At 56.4% G+C, this 19,922-nt stretch overlaps 2 protein-coding genes across 3 annotated transcripts; one reads left to right on the top strand and one right to left on the bottom strand.

Moving 5' to 3' along the window:
* Nucleotides 1–3,725: 3,725 nt before the first annotated feature.
* On the bottom strand, nucleotides 3,726–9,172 carry LOC104348945 (myosin light chain, embryonic). 2 transcript variants are annotated; one of them, XM_086477930.1, is made up of 6 exons: nucleotides 9,059–9,172; nucleotides 8,236–8,263; nucleotides 5,612–5,791; nucleotides 4,943–5,116; nucleotides 4,442–4,519; nucleotides 3,726–3,754 (listed from the first exon to the last, which is right to left on the bottom strand). In XM_086477930.1, exons 1-6 carry the CDS (start codon nucleotides 9,155–9,157, stop codon nucleotides 3,726–3,728), a joined length of 588 nt encoding a protein of 195 aa, XP_086334056.1. In that variant the 5' UTR covers nucleotides 9,158–9,172. The 2 variants fall into 2 exon arrangements, with proteins under 2 accessions (XP_086334056.1, XP_009952647.1); XM_009954345.2 differs by having other exon boundaries at nucleotides 5,642–5,791; nucleotides 9,059–9,157.
* A 3,619-nt stretch (nucleotides 9,173–12,791) lies between these two features.
* On the top strand, nucleotides 12,792–19,490 carry LOC104353454 (parathyroid hormone/parathyroid hormone-related peptide receptor-like). The gene is made up of 13 exons (XM_086478175.1): nucleotides 12,792–12,869; nucleotides 14,552–14,657; nucleotides 15,102–15,212; nucleotides 15,336–15,460; nucleotides 15,667–15,761; nucleotides 16,122–16,308; nucleotides 16,756–16,909; nucleotides 17,098–17,158; nucleotides 17,731–17,797; nucleotides 18,096–18,190; nucleotides 18,565–18,706; nucleotides 18,830–18,871; nucleotides 19,128–19,490. The coding sequence occupies exons 1-13, from the start codon at nucleotides 12,792–12,794 to the stop codon at nucleotides 19,488–19,490; spliced, it is 1,626 nt and encodes a 541-aa protein (XP_086334301.1).
* Nucleotides 19,491–19,922: the final 432 nt, after the last annotated feature.

Raw genomic sequence — 19,922 nt, 5'->3', positions numbered from 1 at the left:
GCCAGGCACGAAGGGTGCAAACAACACGATATGGTGAAGTGTCTGCCTTCCCTAAAGGCCTCTGGCCTCACACACTGATGGTGGTGATGGTGACGTGTGCGTACGTGGGTCTGGGGGTCTGAGGGAGCCTTTCAAGGAGCACAGTCCATACTCATCACCCTTATCCTGATCTCGCTGCCCTGCCGTGCGCTGCTGATAACTCCTCAGGATGAAAGCTGGCTCCATCTGTCTCTTCCATTTCACAGGGCACAGCGCTAACTCCTGACATCCAGACCATCTTTGGTATGAGTCTCTGTCTTATCGCAGCCCAAGGAGATACAGCGTAGGCTCTCCTTAGAGTGGGGGGTTATTTTTACCTCTCCTCTCCCCTGGACATCAAGTAAGTGTCCGAACTATAAAAGGACAGAGTGTTGACTATTGTCTTGGGACATCCTGATTTATAGACAATCCTCCAGTCCCAACGTGCAGGTCCCCATGCGGGGTCACTCACTGACGTCTACAGATGCTTTTTATAAATGTCTGTGGGACTAAACCCACTTGCTCCTCGGGATCCTCAGCTTTTCCAGAGGAGGAGGCAGAGCGCGGAGGCACGTATGTGGCTATAGAGATATAGAGGTCTACAGCTATATAGAGGTATACACCGCGCTTGTTCAAGTGCGTCATTCCAACCTGCTTTGGTACAAACCAGCTCTGCTTTATCCTCCAGAGACTGAACAGGTCCCCAAAGTAAAGCGTGGCTGGCTGTTACCCCGAGGGTGCTTCAAAGGCTGGATTCCACAGCCCTCACGTTTTTCTCTAGTTCTCTCTGTCACTGCCACTGCGCTCTTTCTGTCTGTCTCTTTGCAGGAGTCGCTTTGGTTTTAATTTACAGTGTCATTTCTGCCTGCACAGAAGCCGGAGGCTCACATACAAAGCTCGTACTCTGCATATAGGAGCGGGAGTGCAGCCTCTCGGCTTGCCAGGGCAGGAATATCGCAGCTAGCAGGGCCCCAGTCTCTGCTCTGCATTTCCTCTGCAAGTTCGGGCAGGTCCCCCGCCTCTCCTCTGCTCGGTTCCTCTCTGCACCAGCACGTTCCTCTGCAGGAGTCAATGCCACAGTGGTGGCAAAGGCAAACGTGACCCCGGAGTGAGTGTGCAGCAAGCAGCGTCCTTTCTCACCAGGTCACCGTGGTCCTCCACCAGGTTCAAACACAGATAGTACATTAAAGATGTGAGATGCCCAGATTCTCCCTAATGGAAGCTGTAGAAGTGCCACAGGCAGAAGCTAAAATCTCACCTTGCATCTATAAACAGCTTATGTTGCTTTTTAATGAGCATTTGAATCAAGCGGTGGGAATTGAAAGCAGCTGTTCCTCAGTCACTGCACAGAAACGAGCAAGTGGCTGCTGAAGTCAGCCACATCGGAGCAAAACGCCTTCAATTTCTGGTCAAAGTCACAGAGCGAGGGTGTTGGAATAAGGAACAAATCAAAGAAAAGTGTTTTCTGCTCCCAGGTGTTCTGCTGATGGGAGGGCTGAGTTATCCATCATGAATTATTCACGACTTCTAATGATGCTGTGGTGATTTTTTTTTGCAGGTAGGAAGAGGGAGAGGGCCACCAGCTTGTGTTGCACAGCCCCCAGACAGCTTCTGGCTGCAAACACACTCTTTGCCTGGAGAGGAACCGTCCAGGGAGCCCTGTCCTGGCTTGGCTTCATCCCAGGCAGGACACTACCCGCACCCCCGGGACCTGCTGTCCCATGCCATGAGGGTGGAGGTGGGACCTGCCCCAGAAATACCTGTCACTTCCCTATTTTCCTTCCCCCTTGTTGATTCATTAGGATTCAACTCCCTGGAAAGCAGCCTTCAAAACTAGACTGTTGGACCTGTCGATGTAGAACACAGAATGTTTTTAATGTTTTCTCTCATGTTTTTGTTGTTTTTTTTTTTTTTTAAAGAGCCTCTGGCCTTTTCTCTCTGGGACAGGCAGCACACTGGTGAAGGAGCGGTGCCTGCTGGTCTCTCCTGTGACAGGACCAAGTGCGTCTACCTTTGCTCCACGGCACGGTTCAGCCTGGACCTGGAGAGAACGCTCATGGGGCAGCATGTGCTGGAGGGCGGATGGGCTACAGGTCTGAAAAAGGGCTGGTTTTAGGGCAGAAGGGAGGTGAAGAACCAAGAACAGGGCGTCTTGTTTGATGCAACCTGTCCCTCGTGCTCACTTTGCTCCAGGCCTACCCACCTCCATCAGCAAGGCATGACCGGACTGCAGCCCAGCTCCTGGCCCTACGCTGAGGGTGGGGTGATGAACAAAGACCCCCACCCCCAAGCCTGAACTCCTCCCTCACATCTAGCAGTCATAAACCCTGCCTTTTTCCCCCTCTCTGTGGGAACATCCTCCTATCTCTGACAGCTGCTGGAGACCGAGGGGTCTCCTCCATCTGCCGCTTCAATGAGGAGTCCAAAGCCAAAGCAGAGACACCATTTAAGGGAGGAACAAATCAAATTTAATGAGCCAAATGTCCCAAGAAAAACCTGAAAGAATAACTTAAGGTTTAAAACCAGGTTGCAGATGTCTTGTTGTATACCGAGGTGAAGGCACACACATGTGGAGGCCAACTGTTCATGGTGGCTCTCGCGAAACATCTCTGCAGGTGTGCGGCGTCCGGGGAGGAAGGGACCTGGATGGAGGAATCTTACTCTTCGTGGTGCTCAGGTGGGTTCAGACATTTCCGAGAGCCTGGGAGACAAGTGTGAGAGGGTTTCACTCCCTGAACTCTTTGAGACAAGAGTGCTCCTTCTCAGATGAACCCAAAATGTCAATAGCTGTAATTCCACACCATTACAAAAAACAGTTTTACATGCAAGTAATTTTGCGTAGAATTAGATCTCCTTGGCAGCGTTTGCCACCCAACCACCGATATTGCTGAGCTGATGAATGGGAACCAGAGAGAAATGGATTAAAAACGAGATGAAAAGGATGCTGAACATTCAAAGTTCAGATTTCTGTCTGTCTCTGGTTTAACCTTCTGATGTTTAAAGAGATTTGTAGAGCGGGGGAAAAAAGAGATTTTTAAATGCTTAATTTGTGTGTTTAGCAGTATCTGAAGGTCATCTTATCTCTTCTCTTTTCTTGGGGGGTTGCTGCCTTTCACACAGCTGAGGAGAGGAGAAGTAAGCGAGGTAATGAAACTGGCAAAGGGAGGCTGGGGCCAGCATTTGGTAATTTGGATTTGATTTTAAATTGAATAGATTTCAGAGGGACAGTTCATCCTAAAAGAAACCTGTTTCTCTGTTTTCCTCAGGCAGACTTAGAGGCATGCAAAGAAGCTCAACAAGCATCAATGGTACGATTTCCATATTCTTTCTAGTTTTAATGGGAAAGTTTGTATTTCTTAGTTCAGAAATCTCCTCACTAAGTACTTAGTATTTTATTAGCATCATTCACTGCTGCAGGTTTTTAAATATTTATTTCCATTGCCTGCTATTCAATGACCACCTTAGCTCCTGGTGGGTTAGAAAATGTATCACCATAAGCCATGCCAACCTCTTTCTTTCCGAGCCGAGAATCAACACAATTAACCAGATCACGACTGACAGTCATCACGGGGTTGACGCTGTCTTGATAAATTTTAAATTGCACGAGTTACAAATGAGGTTCGTTATCATGAACACAGCTTTTTGTGCTTTGGGATTTTGGAGCAAGCAGTGGGAGACCCCGATAAACTCACCTGATGTTTCTTCTTTCAGCCAGACATGATGTGCTTGACAAAAGCTGAGGAGGAAATGAGAAATGAGAGCGTGAGAGGCCAAAGCATGCCGTGAGCTGTGGTGGGGCGGGCAGAGAGGCGGCTGGGGATATCCCCAGCCCAGGGCACCCCAAGGATGTGCTCTGCCAGGACTGAGATTCCTTCTTCTGTTCCCACCTTTCACATGCCATTTCAAACCTGGTTAGAGTGATACCAAACCCCTCTTGGAGACGAGCAGGTACCACTATACCCAGTTTTCTGAGGCCAAGGGAAATGGGTACCCTTTTTTCCTCCGTGCTCTCCAATTTTAGGGGTTCCCAGATTTAACCACCCCCTATGCCAGATTTTTACCCTCTTGGAGCAGTGAGCAATCTGGGTCTCCAAATGTTCCCAATTAGCTTCTGCTGGGAAAGATGCTGGCTTTGTTTATTTTTCATAGCTTAACAGCAAAACGGTGCCAAAACTGGGGATAAAACAGTCCTGAAACCTTTGGAAACATGCTGTCTTCAGCTGCTTTTACTGGAAATCACTGGCGCAACAGCTTTGTTCCCACCCCAGCTGACAAGTCTCACAGCTCTCCTCAGAGAGGCTTTGAATGGTGGTCCACACCTCCCTCTCGGAGATCACCAGTGTCCTCACAAGGGACACATTTTGCTCCCTAAGACAAGATGACCATGTCTGGGACAGCCCCGATGGGCATCTCTTGCTCCTACCTTCATAGTTGATACAGCCATTGGCATCTTCTTGCCCTGCCATGAGCTGCTCCACCTCACTTTCTGTCATCTTCTCCCCTGGAGGAGGAGGATGGAGAGATGAGGGGAAGGGTTCTCAGCCCACCAGGACCCTCCTGTCCTTCTTCCAAAGAGCCCAAGCCACCAGAGGAAGGAAATGGGGATTATAAAAAGAGCTGTGCGCTGCTACAGACTGGGGAATGCTGGTGGGAGGTTGTGGAAAGAGGACTGAGCTGCAAGAGTTGTCTGACAATTGAGGATTTTACAGACTCTCCATCTCACCTGGATCGTGCATGAAGCTGTGGCCTAAGATGGAAAAGGCCACATGTTCAGGAGCCACTCACTCCTACAAAAGCCTACAAGCAGCAAGAATACAAAGGGTCTCTCCAATGTGTGAGACCAGCAAACTAACCCGAGCCATGTGCCCAAAAACACCTTAGGGGTGGCCTGTGTCCTGCTCCCCTCCCCAGGGCCAGCCCGTACCCAGCGTGACCAGCACATGGCGCAGCTCGGCTCCCATCACCATGCCGTTGCCCTCCTTGTCAAAGACGCGCAGCCCTTCCACGAAGTCCTCGAAGGTGCCCTGCTCCTTGTTGCGGGTGAAGTGCTGCAGGATGGGGAGGAAGGTCTCGAAGTCCAGCATCTTCGTGTTCATTTCTGGAAGGGGGAGAGGAGATGGGGTCAGAGATTAACTTCATTGCACTGAAGTCAGCCTCTGAGGACCTCCTACTTAACCTTCCTGGTCTCATTTCCATCTGAGTACAGGGAAGAAACCCCACAAGGCGATGGGACTATTAGTATATTATATTTGGGATGGGAAGATCCATATGAGGACTAAAGTATTAACATCTGGGGACTGCACACAGACTGCTGATACAGCCAAAAATTAAAACCAGGACAGTGCAGCTGCACTGGGAGTGATCAGGTTACACCAGTTTGCACCAGCTCAGGATATGGTCTGCTAAGCATCAGTTGCCGCCATCCCAAGCTGAGGACAGTCTATCCCTTACGTCAGCCGTGGTACAGGGAGGGGGTGTGAAGGAATTTTGCAGGAATTAAGCCTCTCTGCGTCATTTCCTTCCCAATTACTGCATCTTGCAGGGACGTAATCCTTCACTTGCTGCCAGGGAGCACAGGGATGGCTTGTCCCACCCTGTCCCCGCTGCCCCAGTTTGCTGTCACCTTCTGGTTTGGGCTTGCCCAGCACCTTCAGGACATCTGCGTTGGTGGGGTTGTGGCCGAGTGCCCGTAGGACGTCCCCGCACTGCGCGTAGGTGATCTGCATGGCTCCCGTGGGCGTCCGGTCAAACAGGCTGAAGGCTTCTTTGAACTCTGTGGAGAAGAAGAGCTCAGCTGTCCCTTGCCACACCGACCCCATTTCCCACCCCACCGAAGCAGGTCCTGCCCGGTGCGCCGGGCAGGGATGGACACGTGTGTGGTGGGTGCCCTCTGCACCATTCGCTGCTGCCCAGGGCAGGCAGCCCTGAGCTTGCTTGGGCAACGAGCCGCTGGAGCTCGCCAGACTCCTTCAACGGGTCGCTCAGCTTCTCGAGCAGGTTTTACCACCCGTGTGGAGCTGGCTGGACAAATCCTGCTGGGATTCCTGCACCACCTTGTGCTGGCAGCACCAGCTGCAGGTGTAGGCTGCTGTCTCTGCTGCAGAACATCCCCTTTGCTTTTCCCCTTTTCAACTCAGGCCTCCTGGGGACCCCGTGACCCGCCTGCTGCACCCCCGTGACACCTGCAACACCCTGTCCGCTCTGCTGCCATCCCCCCAGCCCCAGCCAGGCCAACATAGCACGGCGCTGCTCATGTTCGGGCCAGGGTGACCATGTCCACCCCGGCCTTGCAGACCACATGTCACACTGGCCCTGTGTGGAAGGACACAGGAGATTCATTTCCAAGCTCATTCCCACCTAGTATCATGCCACTGAGTGTTACTTTTTACCTGGAGGAAGGAGGCTTAAATTAGGAACAATCAACGATCGCTTTCCTTCTGTGTATGATGCTTTTCAGCTTTCTGACCTGCTGCTGGATTCTCTCTTTAATCCCGATGTTGGCTGCATGGACAACCATGCACTTGCGCCGCTCAGAGCCTGATTGCTGCCTCTTGTTTCAAGCCCAGAAGATCTTCTCCCCTTCAACAGGCTCCTCACTGGTGTCGAGGTGCAAAATGTGGGAAACCAGTCCTCCAGGAAACACACCTGCCGGTTCCTTATCCTCCTCCTCTGCAGGCGAGCCAAGGACCCCGAGGCTGGTAGCTGGCACCTGCCTCTCCAGCTGCTCCATACAGGCAGTGAGACGGTGGTTTTCCTGCAGCAGATGCTCCACACGCTTCTGGATTTCATCCTGCTGCCTCCAAGCCAGTGAGTCCGCCTGAGCAGTTGGCTGCCCGCCCCACGCAGGTAGTCAGCCTTTCCAGCCTGTCCACGTGAGCACTCAGAGCTATGAGTTTCTTGTCCATGGCACTAATGAATTCCAGGTTCTGGTCCATCATCTTCATGATAGTTCCCTCAAAGCGGAGCTGCTGCTCCTCCTGCTGTTGGCAGGGATGAGACGATCGCAGTCTCCACGTGGTGATGGAGACATCGTGGTCTGGTAGGCATTGCCTTGGGTTTGGTGGCAATCCTTGCCCAGGGCTTTGGATTTGCTCTGTTTTCTACTTGGCATCTTTATATCTTCTGCTGAGCCTCACCATCCCATGGCACTGCACCACGATGTCCATGCTGTGTCCCTGTAGTCCTGTCCACAATCGTCCCCCCCAGCACCTCGGGGTGCTGCTGTTATCCCGCTTGACCTCACAGCAGCTCCATCTCTGCAGGTGAGATCCCTCCACCTGGCTCTGGGGGGATCCAGGGAGGGACATCACCGCCTGCGAGTCCCTGGGTCAAGAGGCACCGCTGTGAAGGTGCTCAGTGATGTCCACTCTCAGCTACCCGGAGCCACGGGAGCACGTCACATGGTTTGGGATGTCATTGCAGTTTAAATCCAAATACCTTCACGTTTTAACTTGCTCACATGTCCACTGGCTCTCTTTCCTCCTTTCAAAAGCTGGTTTGGGGGCCAAGCCTGCAGGATACTGGATCTCCTTCTCCCAGTATTCCCACCAAGATCTGCCCTTAGGTCTTGTCCCTTCCCCAGTCTGTACAGAGGCGTTAGAACTGTCCATGGAGAGATGAGAAATCCCAACCCCAGCTCAGCCCCTCGTCATGGAGCTGCCCCTGCGTTGCCAGAGGCTGCTCCTCCCACGCGAATCCCAGACTTTGAACCACGCACCATCTCTCACCGGGAATGGAAAAATACCTTTTCCCTGCCAGGCTCTGAAGCTGGGATTATCCTCTTGGCTGGGGCACGCAGCGCAGAGCGAGGAGCCAGGATCCATTCATTGCTCCCGACAGCCCTGCGTTGCAGTCCCAGTTAAATCCCTGCACTGGCTCCCCCTCACCTCCAGCACTGCTCCTGTCTCCATCTCCTGACTCCTCCTTTCCCAGCAGAACTCTTCCCCACCTCCTTACTGTCTCCCTTGTTGGGGAACACGACTTTCTGATTTCCTATGTCCCTTCTGCCTGGCCAGGAAACCTCACAAGCCCATGCTGGAGGATGAGCAGTGTGCTGGGGTGGGGGGAACGGGGTACCTGGACCATGCTGGGCTTTCCCCCAGGAGGAGATTTGATGTGTGGGGCCTCGGCTCTCATGTCTGCTGTGAAAAGCTACCTGGAAAAAAGGACTCCCCGTTTCTAATGCCATCTCTGGGAGAAGGTGAAGTTTGCGCTTACCTTCGATCTGCTCTGCGGTGAACTCAATCTGTTGGGAGAAGAGAACAGAGCGTGAGGGCTGCGTTACCCCCGGGGTAACGAGGGGGCTGCCTCCCGTGTTTGGACATCTCCCTCCGCAGCCGGCTCGGGGCAGGGGGCCGTATCCACGCCGTGTCCGGGAATGCTCCCGCCCTCGCTGCGGAGCCGAGATCCCTGCGGGAAGCGCAGCCGGCAGCAGCACAGTTGACAAGGGGTGGGCGGGCAGTGGGGATGCTGGGACCACAGTCAGGGCTGGTTTGGCTGGAAAGGATGTTATTTCAAGGCTTGGTCCCTAGTTCAAGCGATTAAACAGCCTCCGTGCTGAGCCTGCAATTAACAACTCTCCCGCCACAGCTCTGGCTTAAAACTGTAACTATATCCTGGGGAACCACAGAAGACGTGAGCTCCCATTGTAGAAACTTGGATAAAAGATGTTCTCATGTGCAGGAGACAACTCAGAAGGCGAAATACTTTAGGGTGGAGACAGTGGGTGGCAGAAAAGCTTTTTACTGCTGCCGGGGCCCCGACGCGGGGGCTCAGCCAGGAGCTATGGGGTGTTTGACTCCGCAGCCAGAGCTCTGGGCTGTTTCCTTGGGCGAGGGCTGTGCAGGGCTGGATAGGGGAGGATTGAAACATCCCCCCAGCGAGGAGAGCATCACTCTGCATCGATGCAGCCTGATAATTTTCCCCTCCCAACCCTGGCTCTCAGCCTGGCTTAACGCCGTTTGTGTGGCGCGTTGCATCGCCTGTTCCTGGCAGATGACAGGCACAGAGAAAGACGGTGACGTCTGCATTCCTCACTCACCTTCACGCTCTTGGGGTCGAAGGCAGGCTCTCTGGGTGGCTCCGGGGCTGGAGCTGGTTTGGCTGCTTCCTTCTTCGGGTCAGGTTTCTTGAGCGGCATCGCGCTGGGTCTTTGCAAAGGTGCAGGGATGAGTTGTGCCGCCCAGCGAAGCAGCCGAACGGAGGGATGAAAGGCAAAGTCTGCTCCTTCCCTTATATACGGAGCCCTGTCCTCACCCCGGAGGGGCAGGCCAGCTGCTGGAGCAACTGCTACTTACTATAAAAGGAAGAAAACTCAAACGAGAGGGGCCCCAACTTGACAATTGCCCATTGTCATCAGTTCCCGGCACATCGAAGCCACCAGCCGCAAAACCCCCCCCCCCCAGCCGCAAAAGGGGGGACAATCTCCCCCTCCAGCACCTGCACCGGGTGGGCTGCATGGGGGCTACTTGCTAAATGATCGCTGAAAACCAAACCGCGAACGGCCCCGGGTGCCTGGCAAGAAAATAGCAACACGACGGCTGATAAACCTGCCGCGATACCCACGGGAAAAGCGTGTCTGTTTTTAGGCAGGCCTGCAAGGGCGGACGCTGCAGAGCCCTTTTTAAGACCAGGATTTATGAAGTGCTGCTTCAAAGGAGCTCAGTCCTCTCTGAACAATCCCCCTGGCCTCATGCTCAGGGTCTGGTTTGCCCCAGTCCCTCTCCAGGGCTGACCTTGTGGCCTGGAAAAGGCCAGGCTGCAGGCGAGAAGCTGTGCTTACCTCCGTCAGGGTGGCTAATGAGGGGTAATGCAGACGATGGCTGAAGCCAGGCATTTAATTCATCAGCTCGGGGTCTCCCACAGCCCTGCACCACTCGTCCCATGCTCCCCCAAAACCTGCGGGGCGGAGCGGGCGATAGGGTCTCCTTTCATCTCCCCTCCAGGCGCCGGGCAGGCTGAGGTGGGAGATGCTCCTGCTCTCACCCTCCTCTCCCAACTGTCTGAAGACCTGCAGAAGAGGCAGAAGAAGTCGTCGAGTTCAGCATCCCAGAAAATGGGGCTCGAGCGTTACACCGAGACATCCTAAACCATCAGCTTAAACATACCCAGATTGCAACGGAGCACAGGAGGCGAAACACCCGTCTCCGGTTCGCACTCGGGTCCCAGAGCTGGTGTTCTGGTAGCAGAAATAAAAGAACAAAAAATTATTTGCCACAGATGACAGCATCTTTTCTGCTGTGGAGACGCTGCCTCATTTCCCCGGCCAGCACTTGCTTAAATTGGGCTGCAGGGATGGTCCCAAACCGCTGCGTGGAACAGGGTCCTGCGAGATGCTGTTAGTCCTGGTGCGAGAGCTACGAGGTCTTGGTGCTGGCTGGAGTCTGAGACATTATATTTGTACATTGATCTATGGACACACCGTGTATGTATTAAGTTTTGTTTCCACACAGCTATAGAAAACACAGTTATATTTGTATTTTCAGGTGGTTGAGTCAGGCTGACCACGCTGTACCGCAACGGCTCAGGCTTGGCATGACCGGGTAGGTCTAATCCTGCTGTTCCGGAGCTGCTGCAGGGCTAGGAGGGAACAGGGGCCGTCACCAGCTCAGCCCTGTCCTCAGAGCCCCCCCCCCAGCCTCTTCCTTGCCAAAACGCTGCTCAAGCTGGAGGCTGAGCCGCCACCAGCCGGGTTACGGGGGTCTTTCAGGAGGAGGGAGCAGCCGCAAACTGCTGGGAAATTTGCTGTCTGCCGTCATCTCCCACTTGCTAGAGCGGATTCGGGGAGCTGAGGGGGCTGGATGGGTGTCATTTGCAATAATTACTTTCCAGATCCATAATATAGCAAGTAATTTAGCAAAAAAAAAACCCAAACCCAAACCCAACATGTTTTGCTAACTGCAAACTCGGAGCCTGGGTCAGATTTCGCTGGCAGTGGGAATCAAATAGCCCCTGAGCTGCTGCCTCCTCCTCAGCCAGCATCCAGCGACTCCAAAATAACCTCACCTTAACTCCGTCCTCACTCCCCAGCAGCTTCTGGGTCAGAAATCGGTACCCAGAAGTGCCTTCAGAAAACATGAATCCTGCAATTTATCTGCTTATCCCTCCTCTTGCCCTCCGTGCCCGCGCAGGCTCCCGATGAGCAAGCGCGGGAGCTGCGGTGCCGCTCGGCAGAGCGATGCCACCGGGCTGGTGTCGGCACCCACGCGATGGGCCGGGGCGGTGGCTAAATCGGGCTGGGGAGACGGGCAGCTGCTGAAGATGCCCCTAATCCCTCCTTGATTTAAAGCTGATTGCCGTGGCAGGGAAAGCAACCGAGAGGCTTCTTTTTCTGTCTGGTTTAATCAGGGGGAGCAGCAGCCCCTCCTGGGTGCTGTCATTTGGATTTGCTTTGCTCTCTCAGCCGGCTGAGACGCCTTCCCTCGCTGCGGGAGACTCCGGGGGCTCTGCTCCGTGCAGGATTTTGGCATTTACGGAGGAAGCAATAGCTGTGCCCGGCCGTGCACTACATGGGCCAGGGGAGAGGCCCTGGGCGGGAAGCCTGAGGCTCCTGGGCTTTTGAGTTTCAGCCTCATCCCACTAATGACGACCTGCTCGGGGAACGAGGACTCCCCGCTTTGTGCCCCCATTTCCCCAGGGGGCCGCTTGGGCTGCTGGGGTCACACAAGGTGCTCGAGCTGGCAGGGTGGTGGGAACAAGCCGGGCATCTGCATGATCCCAAAACGCAGGGGACAGCCCTGGGGCCTTGCCGAGGGGATGCAGGGTGACAAGGGACCCCTCTGATGGGGACGGTGTCGGCCGCAGTGGGACCAGCTCTGAACTGGTGCGCGAGACAGGATGGAAACTCCCCGCTGCCAGGACTGTCTGGCTGCCCTGCCTGCTCCTGCCTGCTCCTGCCTGCTGGTGCAGTGCTGATTTGGCCACTGCAGTTGTGCAGTGAGGTCCTTCTGCAAAGCAAATGCACAAAGGCAGCGAGGTGCTTGTCCTAGTGGGACACAGCATGTGTCCCCAAAAAACGCCCAAGAGAAAGAAAAGGGTTAAACTGGCATCTGCCTGAAAGACATCCCATCTCCCGAGCATCAGTGCCGAGGTGATGCTCACGTGCTTGCACCCTCTGCCTCCCCACCTCCAGCCACCTCGCTGCGATTTTCCCCACCGTCCTTTGGCTCCTTGAGACCAGTCTGGGGCTGGAGGGGACTGAGCAGTGTGGGGGCAGCGGGGGGACGCTGTGACAGCTGAAAAATGAGCCACCAGGCAGTGAGAGAAGTTTCTGAAAAGAGAAGAGGAATCTGCCTTGAATGAAGGGGATTTTAGCACCTAGGGCTAAGCCAATAAACCTCTGCCATCCCCATCTGAACGGGAATTGTTTGCACATGCGGCAGGAGCTGCTTAAAGCAGGCGAGACGTGGCGACTGAGTGGGAGCAAGCATGGTGGGGGGAGAACCCCCCGTACCTGGTAAGCCGGCGAGCAGATCCCTGTAGCGCTGCCGGGGCAGTGCCCACGGGGACAGCGGACTCGCCCCAGGGTGCTCGCCCAGCCCTGAGCTCCCAGGGACGGGCTGTGCCACCGCCGCCACCTCGCCTCGACGGGGACGGCAGCCGGGAAGGTGCTCCCAGAAGATGCTCCGTCCTGCCGAACCAGCCAGCCCTCTCCATCACCCACAGCCTCGCGCTGGCAGTGAGTCGGGCTGCCCAGGCTGCTGTGCCCAGGCGAAGGCTTTGCTTTCTCCAGCTCGCCATCCCTGAGGTCCCCACCCGAGTGACACGGTGGGACCATGGGGGCACCCATCCCCGTGGGAGGTATCACGGTGGCTCTCCTCTGCTGCTGCCTCCTGAGCTCTGTGTGGGCCCTGGTAAGTCTGCGTGGCCCCGTGGGCTCCTCCGGTCCCTCTCCCGGCTTTAAATATTGCTAATTGTGCATCCCGCTCCGGGCGGGGGCTGCGTGCCCCCCGGCTGCACGTCCCGCTCCGCAGAGCTGCCGGGCAGGAGCCGGGTGGGAGGGCAGAGCCTCTCCGCTCCTGCTAAAATCTTTCCAGCAGCCATAGAGACAACCGCGATGTGATGTTTTTTTTTTTTTTCCGTTTCTTGGATGCATCCAGGGCAGGGTTCGCTGCCTCGGAGGCACCAGGGGAACAGAAAGAGCAGGGCGATTTACCGTCAGCGCGGGCGAGGCCGGAGGGATGCGGCGAGGGCAGAGCTGGGTGCGCCCAGTGCATCTCCCAAAGCCCAGGACCCCCACTCCTGCCCTGCACCCCTCACCAGCCCCCCCATCCACCCACCCAGACGGCTGCTTTTGGGAAGAGCGTGGACGGGAGTTCAGGGTGCCCCCCCTGGGGCAGGATTTGGCCGTGCTCACACATGGGCAGGCCGGGAGCCAACACGAACCCCCTGCGCCCCAGCTCCTTTTCACTTCCAAAGTGTTTCCTCCTCCCAGCTCCAAACTCCTTCAAGCACCTCAGCCCCAAATGTCCCAAAAGACGTTTGCACGTGCGGTGCGACCCGGAGGCTGCAGCCGCCGCAGGCTGCACCCGGCTGCATCGCGCTGCCCCCGGCGCTGGGCACCCGCTCGTTTGCAGAGCCCCGGCCGGCGACTTTACCCAGGGGCTGCCAGACCCGGCTCTGAAGGGCTCGGGGTGGGCAACGGGGACACCCAGCCCTGCTGGTGGGGTGGGTGGGAGGGAGCCGGGGCAGAAGCCCGACGTGCCATGAATTTCTAGCACAGAAACACGAACGGACGTGCATGTGGACCACGGACAGGGTGGAAAGGGGCGGCTCGTGGCCAGCTTCAGCCTTGTAAGGGGGAAAAATGAGGGCAGGAAGGCGGGCAGCGCTTTTCTCTTCCCCATGTTGTTTGAAGCTGCCCAAAGCCACGCAGACCTGACTCACCTGGGGAGGGCTGGGAGACCACGGCTGTGCCGCGGCTGTTCCACGAGCTTTGCCTACCAGCACGTCCATTTTCCACCTGCGCTCCTGTCTTCTCTGCCCGTCTCTTGAAGAGGCTTTGACCTTCATTTCTTGTCCCAAGGATGGTCCTGCTCCACGCTATGAGTCAATGGGCGACACCACCACGCTGCGGGGTTCAGCAAAGCGGCGTTTCCATGTCAGGAGATGATGTTCCCATAACGGCCCTTGAGCCCCTTGTGCTTTTGGACTTGGTGTTAATTGGCTGGTGGATTCAGGCATCGGTGACAGGGAGAAACAGGGTGTTTCGTGGCAGCAGAAGCGACGTGGGTCCTGCCCCAAGTCAGGAAGCATTTGAGGGTGTCTCATCAGCCACCTTCAGGGTGCTGCTGGGACAGAGCACCTTCGCTCCCAGCTCCTGGATCCTGGGTCCCAGCCACAGGTGGCTAATGTCACCGAGCAGCTCTCGGGGGACATGGAGATCACCAGGGTGGGTCGAGGTCTTCCAGGGAGGATAAATCTCTAAATTGTGAGCACAAAGAAGAGACCTGAGCCCAGCTGCCGTCTGACACCGCCAGGCTGAGCCAAGCCACGTGGAGGCGGTGGGGTCATCACTTCGGTTTTGTCTTGGCAGATTGACCCCGATGATGTTCTCACAAAAGAAGAGCAGATCTATCTCCTGGTAGAAGCTAAGGAGAAATGTCAGAGAGACATAAAAGCCCAGCTGGAGCAGATCAAAGGTAGTGTCCCTCCCCTGCGCATGGCCCAGCGGTGCTGGCTACATCGTGGGAAATGCTGTCCCCTCCCATGGGAGTGGGATGGGGCCAGGGACACATGGCTCCTGAGGGCTTGCAGAGCTCCTGGCACCCTGGCTGCTCTGGGCACAATTAAGCACTAATCAAATCATCACCCTGATTAGCCAGCGCTGGCCGCCCCATTTTCCAGACCGCCCCCCGCACACCACAAAGGAGAGCAGTGAAGGGGCATTGGCCACCCCTGGAGGAGGTGGGATGTGATGGGACGTGTCCCCCTGCCCGCCCCCCCCGCGGCTCCCCCTGCTCTGCAGGCCAGGGGCGATCGTGTGGCAGCGTTTTCCTCGCCCTGGTCCAGCGCGCGCTTGGGGAAGCCGGCGGCACGCCCCGGCCCTCTTTGAGACGCGAGACGTGTCTTTGCTCTTTGGCCAGACACCAGCTGCCTTCCAGAGTGGGACGGGATTATCTGCTGGCCAAAGGGCTCCCCCAGCCAGGAGGTGGCGGTCCCCTGCCCCGACTACATCTACGACTTCAACCATAAGGGTAAGTGCTTGTGTTTGGGCGGGGAGCGACCTCCTCTCGGTGACAATCCTCCACTGAGCAGGGAGGTGTGTCCAGGCTTCCCGCGGGTCCTTCCGCTGTCACAGCCCCCGTCGCCGTTCCCAGGTCATGCCTACAGGTACTGCAGCGCCTACGGGACCTGGGCCATGGCTCTCAGCACCAACAAGACCTGGGCCAATTACACCGAATGCGCTTTGCTCTTCTCCTCCGAGAGCCGGAGCCGCGAGAAGGTGACCTTTCGTGTCAAGGGTGCTGGGAAAAGGGGTCGGGATGGGCACCTGGGAAGAGTGCAGCAAAGGCCAGGGGAATGGCTGGGAGCAGGGGGCTCTTCCCCCTCCGCTCCCCAAACAAGCCCTGCACCCCCGTGCTCTCAGCCCAGAGGCCGTGGGGAGCCTGGGCTGCAGAGGGGTCATGGAGCTCAGCCCTTCTCTTCCAGGAGGTGTTTGACCGCCTGCACCTCATGTACACCGTCGGCTACTCCATCTCCCTGGCCTCCCTCATCGTCGCCGTCTGCATCCTCTCGTACTTCAAGTAAGGAGAAGCCAAAGCCCCATCCCCATGTCGGGGAGAACCATCCTCTCCCCATCGCCCGCACACAATCCCCTGAGGGGGAGCAGCCCCTAAGGGAGCGGGAACAGGCCCCAAACCCCACCACAAACGTCAGATAATTTCCCAAAGCCCAAACCACACCCGGTATGACCAGCTCCCCACCCGCTCCAACCTGCTCTTGAAGGTGTTGACACCCCCCTTGACCCCAGATCTGGCTTCTGTGCCCACGGGAGGGCTGACACCTTGGAGGTCACTTCTGGGACTCCCCCAATGGCTTGAGCCCACATGTGATGAGCTGTTGGGCAGCTGGGGCTGGGCTCATGTCGCCCCCCTTCTCCGTAGGCGCCTGCACTGCACACGCAACTACATCCACGTCCACCTCTTCACCTCCTTCATCTGCCGGGCGGTGTTCATCTTCGTGAAGGACATGGTGCTCTACTCAAACACGCTGGCCAGCGAGACGGAGAAGATGCAGGAGGACGACTTCAAGGCAGAAATGGGTCCCTCGCCAGGACAACGGAGCCACCTGGCAAGTGGCGCGCTGAGACCAGAGGCAGGATCAGGGGAAAAGGGGATTTAGGAGCCTTGGTGCAGGGGGATGCGCTTGGCGTCCTCCCAGATCGGGGCTGTGCTGCTCAGGGGCGGTGCAGTTGGGGAGGGATGAGGGCCCACCTACAGCTCTGCCCAGCTTCTCCCCATCCTGGCATCACAGTAGAGATCAGAGCCAGAGGGGACATCGGTCTCGCAGGCCAGCTGAGCTCCGAGTGCCCTGGTACGGGAAATACCTCTCCTGTGGGAAAGACCTAGAGCAGCTGCTCTACGTCTGACGCTGGAACACCCCAGGGAGATGTAGCTCCCTGCAAGAGGAGGAACGTGAGCCACCTGTGGGGCACAGCCTGGGTTTTGCTGGCCAGAGGGCAAAAGCCACCAGGTTTTGCTTTCAGGGGACAGCCTGATATGGGCACCTCTCTGACAGGTTGGCTGCAAGGTGGTGGTGACTCTCTTCCTCTATTTTCTGGCCACCAACCACTACTGGATCCTGGTGGAAGGTCTCTACCTTCACAGCCTGATCTTCATGGCCTTCCTCTCCAACAAGAGCTACCTGTGGGTCCTCATCATCATCGGCTGGGGTAAGCACGGACCCCAACCCCACGCTGTGGCCCCTGAGACCAGCTGGGAACTGTGGCGTCAGCCGTGGCTGAGCGGCACCGAGTGCCCAGATAAGGGCAGTGGGATGCAGACCAGCTGCCAGGAACTGCTTCAGTCTGCAAATGCGATGCTTCGTCCGTGCTCCTCACTCTGGTTCCTGCCCCTCCAGGTCTCCCTGCTGTGTTTGTGTCTGTCTGGGCCAGCGTCAGGGCCTCCCTGGCAGATACACAGTACGTAGGTCCACCTTCTCCGACAGTCCTTTGGGGAGGGAAAGACTGGTTGCAAATGTTCCCAAAATACCTGTGGGCACCCGAACTTTTGAAAACGAAAATTTCCAGAAAGAGTAAGAGGAGGGAGCACATGTACAAGGCTTGTTCACAAAATTCTCAGTAATCCAAACCGATAGTGGTTTTGTTCTGCATTTGGGAGGAAGAGGGATGCAGGTTTACACCGTAAATTAATCAATAAACAATGCAAAGATGAATGCTAAAGGGCATGTTCTAGAGTTAAGCATTTTGAAAGGAGAAAGGCCACCAAATCTACAGCAGGAGGTTTGGATGAGTTGGCCGAGGAGCCTTCAGGAACATCAGTGCTAATTTAAAACTAATTTGCCACACTGTGATGGTTACGAACGTTTGTAGCATGGCTGCAGTTGGGTCAAGATTTCCACAAACTCCACGAAGGGAGTGAAGGGTGGGAGGATGGGGATGTTGGTTGGGGGATACAAGGAGCCATCAGCTGGCAATTTTCCTTACCAGTGATTTCAGGATTCTCCAAGGTGTTTCTTTACTGGTCTCTTCAGGTGCTGGGACCTCAGCGCAGGGAACATGAAGTGGATTTATCAAGTCCCTATCTTGGCCGCCATCGTGGTAAGAATCCCGGGGCTGAATCTCCCAATTCTTTTTTGGGGAAAGGGGATCAACAGAGACCCAGAGCTGTTCGCTTGTGGTCACTGGGATTGTGTCCCCAGCCACCCCGGCACACAGGGAGGGCCCAGGTGATGCAGAGGGATCCAGGGGCACCGGTCCCTTTCCTGCTCTGACCACAGCATCACCCCCACGTCCCTGCCTGCAGCTCACCCAGAACTGCCTGTCCTCGTGCCGGGGGCTGCTCGGGCAGACCCGAGGTCATTGCGGCCACAAAACCGCAGCGGGTGTCTGTCGGCAGGTGAACTTCTTCCTCTTCCTCAACATCGTTCGGGTGCTGGCCTCCAAGCTCTGGGAGACGAACACGGGGAAGCTGGACCCCCGGCAGCAGTACAGGCAAGTGCTGGCAGCAGCAAAACCGTGGCCTGGCCCTGGTCTGGCTCATTTTCAGCCTGTTGAGCTGAGGTGGCTCCCCAGGGCGTCGTGAACCAAGAGCAGAGGCGCAGGAATGGCTGCAGGAGGGAGGGAGGGTGGCAGACGATGGCAGCCGGCGCTTCTGGCAGCTCAGTTTGAGCAGCACGGCAGGCTCAGGAGTTCAAGCTCTGCCTGCTCGCTTCTCCAAGCTGGACACATGCACAAACCAGCCACGGCAGCAGCAGCAGAACCTAAAGCGACTGCCCTCTCCGCTAGGACGCCTCCCAACGCCTGCATGGGGGCTGCAGGCTGGCTGGCAGGTCCCGGCTAGCGGCTCAGAGCGTTTCTCCTCTCAGGAAACTGCTCAAGTCCACGCTGGTGCTGATGCCGCTTTTCGGAGTCCATTACGTGGTGTTCATGGCCATGCCCTACACCGAAGTCTCCGGGGTCCTGTGGCAGATCCAGATGCATTACGAGATGCTCTTTAACTCCTCTCAGGTACGCCGCCACGGGGCTGCCTGCCTGCTCCAAACACCGAGCGGTGCTCATCCGGGAAGGGGCGAGGAACACGTACGGCATCCCGGCTCAGGTCTCAAACTCCACCTCTGTCTCTTTTGGCAGGGTTTCTTTGTGGCTTTTATCTACTGCTTTTGCAACGGGGAGGTAAGTTAGAAGCCTGAGCAGCTGAACTCCCTGTTCCAGCCTTTTTAAGGGCGGCAAAGTTAACCCGCAGCCCCCAGGCTGGGATAACCGGAGGAGAAAACTTGGATCCATCCCTCTTGGTAGGATTTGGAAGGGGAAAAAAAAAAAAAAAAAAAAAAAAAAAAAAAATCAGTAGGAGTGAAAACCATGGGGAAAGGAAGGGATGCCTGTTTTGCTGCCTCTGGGCACCAGCAGCCATCTCTGATCTCTCCTTCAGGTGCAGGCGGAGATCAAGAAAGCCCATTTTCGGAGAAGCTTGGCGCTGGACTTCAAGCAGAAGGCGCGTGCCACCGGCGCGGCGGGGAGCTGCTGCTACGGCGGGCTGGCCTCCCACGCCACCACGAGCTTCAGCATGAGCCTCGCGGGGCGAGGGGCCGGGAGCACGCAGCAGCGCGGGCTGCTGCTCCCTGCTCGGGCCAGCCTGCCGGGCTACGTCCCCAGCTCCTTTGCCTCGGGGAACTTTTCACCCTGTCCGCCCCAGGAGATGAGCCAGAAAGCCTGCGGGGACAACATAGGGGACTTCACAGACCTGAATCAGCGTCACCCCAGCCTGAAAAGAGAGCTGGAGACGATGCTGTGAAGCAAACGGTGCGTTTCCCACCCGGCGGTGCCTGGAAAGATGCTGATCCTCATGCTTTGGGCTCCCTTCATGCTTTGGGGTAGGGGATAGCAGCCGGAACAACACAGTTCCCTTCCTCGCACAGCCAGCGTGCGAAGGGACCACGGGCTCCTGCTCCTTCTACCTACCTGGCCTAAAAACGAGCAGCCGGTTCAAAACCTCATGCCCTTCCATGCGCGAGCGGTTGATGTAAGTGATGTCCGTGCCCGCAAAGCCTTGAACCATCACCAGGAAACGATCCTCCACGCTCAATCTTACCTCGACAGCCTGGAAGGTGACTTCAGCTCCAGCATGTACAAAGCCGATCCCATGATTCCGCGGTCCCAAAATCCGACTCCCCAGTTTAGCACCAATTCCTGCGTCGCACAGCCCGCGGCTGGCGGAGCGCGGTGC

The sequence above is a fragment of the Leptosomus discolor genome, chromosome 25, assembly GCF_034619465.1.
Source record: "Leptosomus discolor isolate bLepDis1 chromosome 25, bLepDis1.hap2, whole genome shotgun sequence".
Taxonomy (NCBI): domain Eukaryota; kingdom Metazoa; phylum Chordata; class Aves; order Leptosomiformes; family Leptosomidae; genus Leptosomus; species Leptosomus discolor.
The sequence above is the reverse complement of the archived record's forward strand: the minus strand, read 5'-3'. Positions and strand labels throughout refer to the sequence as shown.

What these genes read in the sequence shown, in the direction of transcription:
- LOC104353454 (XM_086478175.1), top strand. Translation starts at nt 12,792, where the DNA reads ATGGGGGCACCCATCCCCGTGGGAGGTATCACGGTGGCTCTCCTCTGC. An exon ending in CAGGACAACGGAGCCACCTG is followed by an intron (nt 16,309 to 16,755) that starts GCAAGTGGCGCG and finishes CCTCTCTGACAG; the next exon opens with GTTGGCTGCAAGGTGGTGGT. An exon ending in CTATCTTGGCCGCCATCGTG is followed by an intron (nt 17,798 to 18,095) that starts GTAAGAATCCCG and finishes GTCTGTCGGCAG; the next exon opens with GTGAACTTCTTCCTCTTCCT.
- LOC104348945 (XM_086477930.1), bottom strand. Translation starts at nt 9,157, where the DNA reads ATGCCGCTCAAGAAACCTGACCCGAAGAAGGAAGCAGCCAAACCAGCT. An exon ending in ACTGGGGCAGCGGGGACAGG is followed by an intron (nt 5,117 to 5,611) that starts GTGGGACAAGCC and finishes TCCCCCTTCCAG; the next exon opens with AAATGAACACGAAGATGCTG. An exon ending in TGGCTGTATCAACTATGAAG is followed by an intron (nt 3,755 to 4,441) that starts GTAGGAGCAAGA and finishes TTTCCTCCTCAG; the next exon opens with CTTTTGTCAAGCACATCATG.